The following is a 12,088-nucleotide window of genomic DNA, read 5'->3' as shown; positions in this document are numbered from 1 at the left end:
TGGCCTTTGTTATTATAATGAACTATCATGTCAGTCTGTGTGAATCGTTAACAAGTCGATGTTTTATAATGTTATTTTCTACATGGTTTTAAAAAATCTTGTATTTATTTTTAACCTTTATAAAAGCAACTGACCAACCACTGTACGGAAACCTCTACGCGCCAGTCCGATTCGCACTTGGCTATTTTTCACTGGTGTACCGTAAAACTTCGATGAAAAAAACGCGTGCCGTTAATATCAAAAAGTTAAAAAAGCCGGCCGTAGACCCAGGATATTTCGAAATTTTTCCAAAAACTTTTTTGTTTTTTTTAATCGCACCTGTTACTCACATAATTTCTTTTTTCTGTACTGCTTACTTACTACATAATTATGTGTTGGTCATTGGTGTTCATAAGAGTCATTGTACTGTTTGTACACCCTCGCTCAGAACCTCGCACGGGAATGCCAAAGTTCGCATACTCTTCGCAAGTCATACCGTAATTTTTGTCCGAATCATCGTTTGTCATAATTTTTTTCCCACTGAAACTTAAATTTTTCTGAAATTTTTAACGGTCGCATTTTTTTTTATTCGACTGAATGGCAAACGAGCAAGTGGGTCTCCTGATGGTAAGAGATCACCACCGCCCATAAACATCTGCAACACCAGGGGTATTGCAGATGCGTTGCCAACCTAGAGGCCTAAGATGGGTACCTCAAGTACCAGTAATTTTCACCGGCTGTCTTACTCTCCACGCCGAAATACAACAGTGCAAGCACTGCTGCTTCACGGCAGGATTAGCGAGCAAGATGGTGGTAGCAATCCGGGCGGACCTTGCACAAGCAAAACAGAAATAAAGATACCTGCATATAGAAAACTATCGGTGAAGTAGGTTTGTTTTAAAACAATTCTAATCAATTATTGGATTTAGAGAAAAAAAGTGTTATGACAAACAATCATTCTGACAAACATTACATTCGGACTTTCAATAAGTATGCGGGCCCGATATGTACCCTCCTCGCACCGCTCAGCTACCACATATACTCGGGTGTAACCGTAGCCTTAAGTATCGCTACAGATTGACTGCCTGTCTAAATTGAGACCTTTCTAATTGCACGAAACTCTCACATTACACGCTCGTGGCTACGAACATATTAATTGGTTGTAATTGTACATAGCCTTGAACCGGCCTAGCAAACAGAGCATGCTAGTACGGACTGTAGAAATGAGTGAGCGGTTTGAACGCAATTTTTCATTCCAAATATGTTTTCTTCGATAAAACGACTGGCCTGTCTCTATAGAAGTGGTTCTTTACCGTGGTCCGCGGACCACTGGTGGTCCCTGGAAGAACTCGAAGTGGTCCGCGAAGCCATTCAAACTCATATTGCTGACGGAGTATAATGACGCCAGACCTGTGCTACGTGCAACATTCAAATTATATTGCTGACGGAGTATAATGACGGCAAAACCCTTAGTACTCCTTGCAACTCATATCAAATTAGTTTTTAAGGTCAATACTAACCTCGCCAACCTTCAAATTCAGGCTGCTGACGGAGTATAATGATGCAGACCTTACTACGTGCAACATCCCAAACTTCGTTGCTTACCTTGCCTTTATAGTGCCGTACCCTGCACACGCAAACTCATATTGCTGACGGAGTATAATGAATGCCAGACCCTGTACTAACGTGCAATATGCAACTCATATTGCTGACGGAGTATAATGAATGCCAGACCGTACTACGTGCAACATTCAAACTCATATTGCTGACGGTATAATGACTGCCAGACACTGTGTACGTGCAACATTCAAATTCATATTGCTGACGGAGTATAATGACGGCCAGACCCTGTACTACGTGCAACATCCAAACTCATATTGCTGACGGAGTATAATGACGGCCAGACCCTGCTACGTGCAACATTCAAACTCATATTGCTGACGGAGTATAATGACTGCCAGACCCTGCTACGTGCAACATCAAACTCATATTGCTGACGGAGTATAATGACTGCCAGACCCTGTACTACGTGCAACATTCAAAACTCATATTGCTGACGGAGTATAATGACGGCCAGACCCTGTACTACGTGCAACATTCAAACTCATATTGCTGACGGAGTATAATGACGGCCAGACCCTGCTACGTGCAACATTCAAACTCATATTGCTGACGGAGTATAATGACGGCCAGACCCTGCTACGTGCAACATTCAAACTTCGTATTTTGCCGTCCCGCTACGCTGATATTATTTAATACATGATTGAGTGGGACGGTAAGATACGAACTTCGATTTTCAATTTTCGAGCTACCCTCAGGATCCAAAATTGAAAAGAGAAACCGGTAGCGGTTGTTCAGGGCGAAGCTGTACAGCATGATAATGTTCAAATAATATTTACTACTTCTTGAAAGCAAACATAATGTTTTCCTCATACACACTATCAACCCCGACCGGGGATCGAACCTCGCAAATCTTCAGTTCAGGTTCTCAAACCAGCTAGGTCGCCAACCTATACGTATATGACATTGGGTTTGGCACCGACTTCAACCTTAGCTTTCTTCTTACGTTTATTTTAGCACCAACTTTGCTGCTTATTTACGCCAACATCGCGTTTAATCGCCGGCGTCTGTCGTCATTGTTATGGGAACACGAGCGGCGCACGTTCTCACAGGAATGAGTCGCGGGCGCAGCGAGTGGCAGAAAAACTGTGCTCTCGGACTATGGGGTAACGTTATAGAAAGATCTTTTTATGCTCCAAAATATGGCCTTCTCTGTGTTACTATAACCACACACGGAACTTGTCACGCAACGAGTAATAATAACCTCGAAGTTTCAGCCACGTTATCGTGGCCGTGCTCACGACTAGACCGAGTCTACTCGTGATAACGGCCACTGCAATGTGGCTGAACGTCTAGGTAGGTAAGGCGTAGGTATATAGGTAGGTACGTAGTAAGGTCTAAGTTTTTGAAGATCCCCGAGTTGTACCAGTCCGGCAATACTGACGCTACAAGCTGTTTCCAAAGTTACACCATGCGTGGTAAAAGGTTCCGCAAGCCAGCCATTTACATGCTCCAAAATATGGAATTCTCTGTGTAGCTAAATTTATATATTTCTATGAAATCTGTAGCTAGCGTCTCACTGTCTTCACATAAATACATAGCCGCACTAACAGTGTTAAGGTTTAGGTTTAAAGACATTTATTCCCATATAAGACATTACATCACTTTCATGAGAACAATAGTTTGCATTATCACTAAATTATTGTACAATATAAATAACAAAAAATCCGTTTGTCGGTGAGAGTTAACATAACAAGTAGGTAGGTATATATAGTACATACATTTGTTCAATTATATAGGTATGAGGTAGGTAGTAGTAGTAGAACAGTGTTAAGAACTTCTATATTGTCCTACAGCCATTAAGAAGCGAGTAGCTATCAACTATTTTTTCCAACGAACGAACAACAGATACATCATGCTGTATCAGTAAATCGTTCGAAGAACAAATAACCGTTGGGAGAGAAAAGTTTTCGGGTGCTGGCAGGCCTCCCACTAGGTGGACAGACGACATCGCTAGAGTTGGCAACCAGTGAATGCAGTGTGGCTTCTAAGGCGGACTTGTCCAACAGTGGACGCCTTGCGGCTTATTATGATGATGTCATAACCGAAAATAGAAACTCATTTTTTATTTTATAGTCAGTTGACAACAGTCATCGAAGCAAATTCTACCTAAACATAAAAATGAAGAAACCAATAACAAAACCTTGTAATTGTTATCACTACACGTTTCGTTGTAACAATAAATGCAACCTTGACTTTAGCGCGTTGTGAAAAATTGCGCGCTTCCGTGCATTAACCAACTAATAACACGCGCACAATGGGATGGCTGTGGCGGAAAATTGGAGACAATGTTTTTTGTATAAGTAGTAAGTAGTACATCTAGAATTCTAACTCATCACATCAGCCGTAGGAAGTCCACTATTCAAAAATTCAAAAACATTTATTTCTAAGAATACAGTAAAATGATCTTAAAATAAGTTTAGCGCTGTATTCAGCATGCAAGCAAGCGTACAAATATTTAGTTCTCAGTCACTAAAATTTTGGTTGTAATTTTATCACTCATCACTATTGGACATAGGCCTCCCCCATAAGACTACGTTTCCATCATGAACCAATAGAAACACTTCATTTACCTATCCTAGCACAGCACGTCTCTAATTGAAACAGCTAAACGAAGCCAGGATAGGCAAATTAAGCGTTTCTATTGGTTCCTGAAAACACATTCCTTGCAACGCACCCTCGCACATCTCTGATGGAAACGGAGCCTAAACCTCCAAATATACCCCGTTGAGTTTCTTGCCTGATTCTTCTCAACAGAGGTTTATCCGAAGCGGTGGTAGTTTTTTTTGACATTCATAAGTGCTTACTTACTTACTTCGCCGGCTCAGCGACCCAAAGTGGATCTTGGCCTCCGACACAAGACTCCGCCAATTGTTCCTATCCTGTACAACAAGGCGCCAGTCTGCCACCTGCATGTCGCACAGGTCTTTTCGGACTTCATCCAACCAGCGATACCTAGGCCTTCCGATTGGCCGTCTTCCAGTCGGTTGTCCTAGGTATGCTCTCTTGGCCGCACGATCCTCTTCCATTCTCTCCACGTGGCCGAGCCAACGAAGCCGCGCAGACTTGCTCTCGCTTATAAGTGCTTGTTATAGCCTAAATTGAATAAAGATATTTTGACTTTGAAGCGTCCTGCAACTATCGTAAACCTGCGGCTTTAACCAGGTCATCCGTCCTCGTTGGTAGACGTCCCACTCTGCGCTTGCCAATCCGTCTCCATTTCGAGCATATTTGAGCCCCAACGACCATCTGTTCTGCATGCTATATTATGGTCTACCCTTTGCCACTTCAATGAGCTAATTCGCTTAGCATAGCTCTCTACATAGCTCGCTAAACAACTCTGTGCTTATTTATAAAGCCTATAAAAGCACCACGTCTCGGATCTATATGATATCATTACCTTATCATCCTATCTATAATCCAAAATCTCATTTCATAAATCTTAACACACACACACAAACATCACGCCTGTTTTCCCAAATGGGGTAGGCAGAGCACACGAAACGTTACCGCTTCGGAGCCACTTTTAGCAATTTTAGGTTTAAAGTTTGACAAAAAAGGTACAATAGTGACAGGTTGCTAGCCTGTCGCCTACGGTATACCTTAACCTATATCCTCAGTCGCCTCTTACGACATCCACGGAAGAAATGGAGAGGTGTAATTCTAACCCGACACCACACGGTATAAATCATAAATCTTAAAATTAATGAAAATAAACGAAAACTATTATTGCGTAGTCTGCCTATGTTGTCTTAACATTGTCCACTTTATTACAACAACGTTAGAACTCCAGACGAAAACAGAACCTACGTTTTGCAGTCTGTTGTTAATAGAAATGGTTTGACTCATGATCCAGTGTGAATAAGATTCTTGTGAAATGAAACAATGACATGCAACCGTACTGCTTATCGTCAAGATAATGCTGTTTTTACACCTTCCTCGAAACACAGTGTGCACGCCGTGCAGTGTTACTGGTCATTAATGTGAACACAATAACTCGATACTCAAGTGTAAGTTTCTACTTCAAGGATAATTTTGTCTTTTGACTTGCTAAGCGTGGCTCAGTCTTGAATGAAGATTTTTTTTACTCCGACTAATATTATAAATGCGACAGTACGAGTGTGTGTGTTTCAATTCAACTGTTCAACTTATAATGGTTTACACAAGTGAACCCACGGGTAAAAGCGACTCCGAATAAAGTACTATCTTTATTCTGCATTAGAATTTAAAATATCCAACTTGTGGGAATATTCAAAAAACACTTTTTTAGGCCGTGGTGGCCGAGTGGTTTGACCTATGGCCTCTCAAGCAGAGGATCGTGGGTTCAAATCCCGGCTCGCACCTCTGAGTTTTTCGGAATTCATGTGCGAAATTACATTAGAAATTTACCACGAGCTTTTCGGTGAAGGAAAACATCGTGAGGAAACCTACACAAACCTGCGAAGCAATTCAATGGTGTGTGTGAAGTTCCCAATCCGCACTGGGACCGCGTGGGAACTACGGCTCAAGCCCTCTCATTCCGAGAGGAGGCCTGTGCCCAGCAGTGGGACGTATATAGGCTGGGATGATGGTGATGATGACTTTTTTAGCCCCGAAAAATTGCAGTGCCAAAATAACCTGCCGGATTATTAACAACAACTAGGTACGATGCGTTGAACTCGTATATAATTCAATTGTCTGTACATTGTTTATACATGTCTAAACACTTAAACCTTATCTTGGGTACTCTACAACGTTTCTATATGGGTCGTGTAAAACTAATTGTTTGATTATCAAATTACTAAGCCATTAAGCGATAGTGATATCATGATATCCATATCATCGTGCAAACAAACCAAATCTTAAGTCAAGAGTGACGGCAATATTTGACAATCTACCTCATGTCAAGTCGCGTATGAAAAATAAGGTACCAACGTCCGAATATGCGTCAATTTTGCATTAATTAATTCACTCTTTTGATTAGTGGTGTTTAATAAAAAATATTTATGCATATTGTTATTATTATTATTATTCGAAAAGACCTAGCTTGAATAAAGTACGGAAGTACAGATCCAAGAATGTCGATGATAACAGACTATAAAAAGTTAGATTTGTTGTTATAAACTTTGCAGTTTTCGAGAGTGTATCCAGGGAGTTTTGCCACAAAATTTTAAATTTACAGCTTCGATTTACACATATTGTTTATTTGTAAATTAACTTATGTTAAAGCGGTATAAAAAAAAAATGTTTTTTTTATTTACAGATCGCATAGCAGTGAAGCCGCATAGCAGTATCAAAAAGTGACAGTGAAAGTGACAGTGAAAATAACCAATAAAACAGTGAAAAGCGAAGCGCTGTAACAGTGAAAAGTGAAGCGCTGTAACAGTGAAAAGTGAAGCGCTGCAACAGTGAAAAGTGAAGCGCTGCAACAGTGAAAAGCGAAGCGCTGCAACAGTGAAAAGCGAAGCGGGCGTAGTGAAAAGTGAACTGGTGCGCATTGTATGATGAGTGGCGAGTATGGGTGATCAGACCATACACAAGACCTGCGTGAGGGTGAACTCCGCTGACGATGACGAGTCTCGGGATGAGGTGGACCACGACTTGCCGAAGAAGAACCCCTTCGTGCGGGTGAGTCATTTAGGGTAGTTAAAATTATTATTTTAATGTCTTCAGTAGCCTGTAAAAGCTTTGAACATGAAACTACCGTGAGACTCACGTCTTAAATCGAGTTTAGCTTAACATGTTTTGGGCTAATCCGTAGCCCTTGCTGTAGCTGCAACGCGACTCGGCTGTAGCTACACGCGCACTGCGCGCCATTGCTCTCCTCGCGCGACTAACCGACGAAACTAGAAAAAAGCCTAGCCTGAAAAAGGATAAGGAAACATAGAAATAATCCATATCCATCCATCCATCCATACTTTATAAATGCGAAAGTGTGTTTGTATGTTTGTGTGTTTGTCCGTCTTTCACGCCGTAACGGAGCGACGGATCGACGTGATTTTTGGCATAGAGATAGTTTATGGGCCCGAGAGTGACATAGGCTACTTTTTATCCCGAAAAAATTCACAGTTCCCGAAGGAACAGCGCGCGATAACCTAATACCACGCGGGCAGAGCCGCGGGCAAAAGCTAGTCTAAAATAATTGTCAAATATTCAGATACTATTACGTACCTACTTTTGGGCCGAAGGGTGCGGTATTCGTTAGCTTTAGGGAAGCAAGGATGAAAATCCCTAAGTAACTTTTTTCTTTTTAATATTATTTGTGATTAGGTATTTTGTATCTTACAAGCTTTTATTTGGTTTCACCTGTCACGTTGTCTGTCTGTAATCAAATCTTGCAAGTTAAATTCGACCAACTTCCAGTAGTTGGATTGACTTGAAATTTGGTATACTTATGTAAATCGCGTGACAATACAATAATCTGGTAGTGACATCCTGGTAGTCTGACCAGAATCGTCTCCACAGGACGGAACTCTTCAACGGTTAATGGCATCGACTTGAAATTTGGTATGCAAATGTAGTTTGGGTGACAATGCAAGTATAGTCAGCAAAAAAAGCTTATATTAAAAAGGATTGAAATTTTTATGGTTAGGTTATTAATGTACTTACGTGATTATTTTTATGTCTTGAAATTTACAGTGCACTGTTATCAATTGTTATGCTGTAAATTTTCATTATGATTTCATACAAAAGGGATTATATTGATTGATAGATAGAAACTTTAGCTTTAAACCAGCTTTGTAGGTTCATATTGCAATCATGATTTCATTTCAATCAAGCTCTGTCTCCGAAGTCTAAGCCAACAAAGAGGTGCCCCAGTTCTTTTTTTGTTGACACACGCGGTAACGAGAAATGGCGGCGCTGCCGGCAGTGTTGCCAGATGGGAAACTCTGTAGATTTACAGGTTTCTTTTACCTAAATACTACCCTACATACCACAGTTAATAAAAAGTCCATCTCAGAACAAGAGGGCTTGGGCCATAGTCCCACGCGGGCCCAGTGCGGATTGGGAACTTCACAGCACCATTGAATTGCTTCACAGGTTTGTGCAGGTTCCTCACGATGTTTTCCTTCACCGCAAGCTCGTGGTAATTTCAAATGTAATTCCGCACATGAATTTCGAAAACTCAGAGGTGCGAGCCGGGGTTTGAACCCTCGACCCATGTTGAGAGCGATAGGTCAAACCACTGGCCCACGGCTTTTACTTAATACTACGATTTATAATTTAGAGTCTAAATGATATTGTAAATTTAACCCATCAAAAATCAAGTGAAAAATCAAGAAAAATATGGAGAGCAATTTTTTAAAATATGAGTATCAAATGACAGTTAATAAAAACTTCATTCCAAAAAAAATATAACATTTGCATTCCATTGTCCTATTCAATTGTTGGTTTTGCTTTTTAGTTCTTATTTAAAGCTGTTTCAAAGCCTGAGGACTTAGATTTTATATTTAAAATTAAACTTAACTTGAAATTAAATAAATGTTACTAAAACAAACTTTTCAAATCTGAGGAAATTACTTATTTTATAGATATATTTTCGATCTCGTCGCTGGCAACATACGTCTAATAAGAAATGAAATCTTAATTGTACACTCGATTGTTTGTTTTGCTACACAATTATACTCTGAGCTTACTTTTATGACTCCAATGGATTACTACGATCATGCCAATCTTGCATGTACAGTTCTCTGCCATTAACTGTCGTGTTGAAATACTAAAAAAACTGGCCAAATGCGAGTCGGGCTGTCGGAAAAAGGGTTCCGTACAATAATTTATTGAATCAGGTTACTTTGCAGCGTTCCACGTCAATGTACTGTAAATTACGCGATCGCGACCTTACGATAGAGCACTATGAATAGCTACGTCTATGCAACAAATGTGTGTTTAAGTAGCTCCTCCACTTCCACGCTGTGTGCTGTGTGGAGAGACTCTGTAAAGAGATAAATTCGCTTTTACACGTGATAATAATATGTATCTTATTATTTGAAAGAAATTATTTTTATTTGTTTATACTATAAGTGTATCGTAGAACAGATGGCCGTTGGGGCCGAAAAGTTCTCAAGTGGAGAACGCGGATCGGCAAGCGCAGCGTAGGACGTCCACCAACGAGATGGACGGATGACCTGGTTAAAGCTGCGGGTTCACAGTGGATGCAGGCCGCTGCCAACCGAAGCAACTGGAGGTCTATGGGGGAGGCCTATGTCCAGTAGACGTCCTACGCCTAAATTTTTACATACTACTATACAACATCGCCAATCAACAGTCGCATTAGCGTATTCCGTTAATTTTAGCTTAAAACTAACAACAAGTGGCGTGGTAGAGCACGGAGGAGGCGGGAGATTGTTAATTACGGTGGCACGCCACTTCCACATTAAAAGTGAAAATCTAAGGAAAAAACCGTTTAAAACCAGTATAACGTAATCAATAGACATTACTTGGTTTCCTTCGCCTTATAGAATTAATTGCATTGCTCTTACTACATAATTTACCATAGAGTAGGTATTTTGTACCCATTCATGGGTAGGTACTAAGTAAAAATACTTGTTACCTAACTTTGAGGACATTTTTTTTATTCGACTGGATGGCAAACGAGCAAGTGGGTCTCCTGATGGTAAGAGATCGCCACCGCCCATAAACATCTGCAACACCAGGGGTATTGCAGTTGCGTTGCCAACCTAGAGGCCTAGGATGGGATACCTCAAGTGCCAGTAATTTCACCGGCTATCTTACTCTCCACGCCGGAACACAACAGTGCAAGCACTGCTGCTTCACGGCAGGATTAGCGAGCAAGATAGTGGTAGCAAACCGGGCGGACCTTGCACAAGGTCCTACCACCTGCAAACCTCGTCACAATGATACACATTATTATGACACCCAGCTGTCACTTCTATTGCTAATGGCATACATAAAACTACGTTTACCCAGAGATACCAAGTATAAATACCAAGTATTTAAGCGAGCCCTAGCAGTCCATCCAGGTTGGGTTGGGTAACGAACGACAAATATGTTAGGACAACTCTCACTCGCCGTTTACTTCTTAACTAGTTTTCGCTGCAGTTTTCCTCGCACTGGCGTTAAAAAAATCTAGTTTGCTGTACGGCGTATGTTGTACTAAAGATTTAGGTGTGGCACACAGATAGTATGAAGGTAACAATTTCTGTGTGTATAAGTGCTGAGGGGAAAATAACTCCGCTACCCATCGGTAGATGGCGGTGTAAGTTTTTTGTGTTAGGTTACCCGGTATGTTGCCTTGCTATAAAATAAAAGCTATAATTAATACAAAATAGGCTAGATCAGGGCTTCCCAAACTTTGCGACGCCCCGGGCGCTGGGTACCCCCCCTCCCCCCCTTATAGGAACGTTACGGGGTATAGAGACTGTTCCGCAATCCCACGGAGTTTTTAGTAAAAAGCCGCTACGTTAATAAGTCAAAATTGTTTCCACACACCATTGTTTCGCGTCCGATAGAAAGCACCTCCATATGCCGTGCTAGGGATGCGACGATAACGATAAAATAATACTCGAGTATGCAGGGAATCCCAATGAATCCGCAACTTTTTTTTTTGGTCAATCAAACGAAAAGTTACAAAGATAAATCGCGTCAAAGTTCAGTACCCTTAGTGTAAGTTTTCGGTTACAAAATGCATTTTGTAGGTGGTTTAATGTATGTAGCTGTAGCTGGCAATCTCATGTACGTCCTGTGGGAATTTGTACTGTACGGTGGTAAAAAACTACAGTAATTACGGGTTGAGCTACGTGGGTGCACTACACACTCACCGGGATTTAGTTGAAAACCAGCGCTGCAGCTCTGTGCCCTTAGTGTAAGTTTTCGGTTACAAAATACGTCTCGATCGCGTTCGCGTTTAAATCTCAATTTGTATGGAAACACGAACATCGCAAACGTTCCGCTAGAGGCGCCGTTCGTGTAAGGACCTGTGACGTCACTGCTTTTAGTAAAAAGTGTACGTAGGTGTGACATCACATGGTACTTTAACCGGCTATACGTCCATATTTTTTTATTTGTCAAAATAAATAAGTTTTTGTCAAAAATTACATTTTAATACAATCTTTTTTGCTGGCTGTACTTTTTGTTGACTATACTTGCATTGTCATCCAAGCTACATTTCCGTGCCAAATTTCAAGTCGATGCCATTAACCGTTGAGGAGTTCCGTTCCGTGGAGACGATCCTGGCCGGTCTACCAGGATTTCACTACCAGATTATTGTATTGTCACCAGATTTACATAAGTATGCCAAATTTCAAGTCAATCGGACCACTTAAAATGGGTCAAATTTAGCTTCCAAGATTTGACCCAAATAAACATGGCAAATTAAAGAAAAGCTTGTTAAAATACGTGTTTTTAAATCTATCTGAAAGACTAACATATTTTTAGCAATCTTACCTGTTACGAAATTTTAAAGGTTATTCAAATATTCCCATCGTTTGTTAAGAGCGTTTTATACTTGCTGAGCTGGCAACGTTGCCTTTTTGTTAGTTTTTCTCGATTA

General features: G+C 40.8%; 2 protein-coding genes across 2 annotated transcripts in view; both read left to right on the top strand.

Annotated features, from left to right (window-relative positions):
• The window catches only part of LOC141441885 (uncharacterized), a 15,385-nt gene extending 13,290 nt beyond the window's left edge, over window positions 1-2,095 (top strand). The window contains exon 3 of the mRNA XM_074106777.1: window positions 1,941-2,095. Within this exon, the coding sequence (XP_073962878.1) occupies window positions 1,941-2,095 (155 nt within the window). The remainder of the gene's footprint in view (window positions 1-1,940) is intronic.
• Window positions 1-12,088, top strand: part of Rhp (GTP-Rho-binding protein rhophilin) — a 214,970-nt gene that overhangs the window by 65,427 nt on the left and 137,455 nt on the right. Inside the window, exon 2 of the mRNA XM_074106219.1 lies at window positions 6,842-7,206. Within this exon, the coding sequence (XP_073962320.1) occupies window positions 7,096-7,206 (111 nt within the window). The 5' untranslated portion in view covers window positions 6,842-7,095. The remainder of the gene's footprint in view (window positions 1-6,841; window positions 7,207-12,088) is intronic.

Source organism: Choristoneura fumiferana, chromosome 24 (assembly GCF_025370935.1).
Source record: "Choristoneura fumiferana chromosome 24, NRCan_CFum_1, whole genome shotgun sequence".
In the NCBI taxonomy this organism is placed as follows: domain Eukaryota; kingdom Metazoa; phylum Arthropoda; class Insecta; order Lepidoptera; family Tortricidae; genus Choristoneura; species Choristoneura fumiferana.
This window is presented reverse-complemented; position numbering and strand designations above follow the sequence as displayed.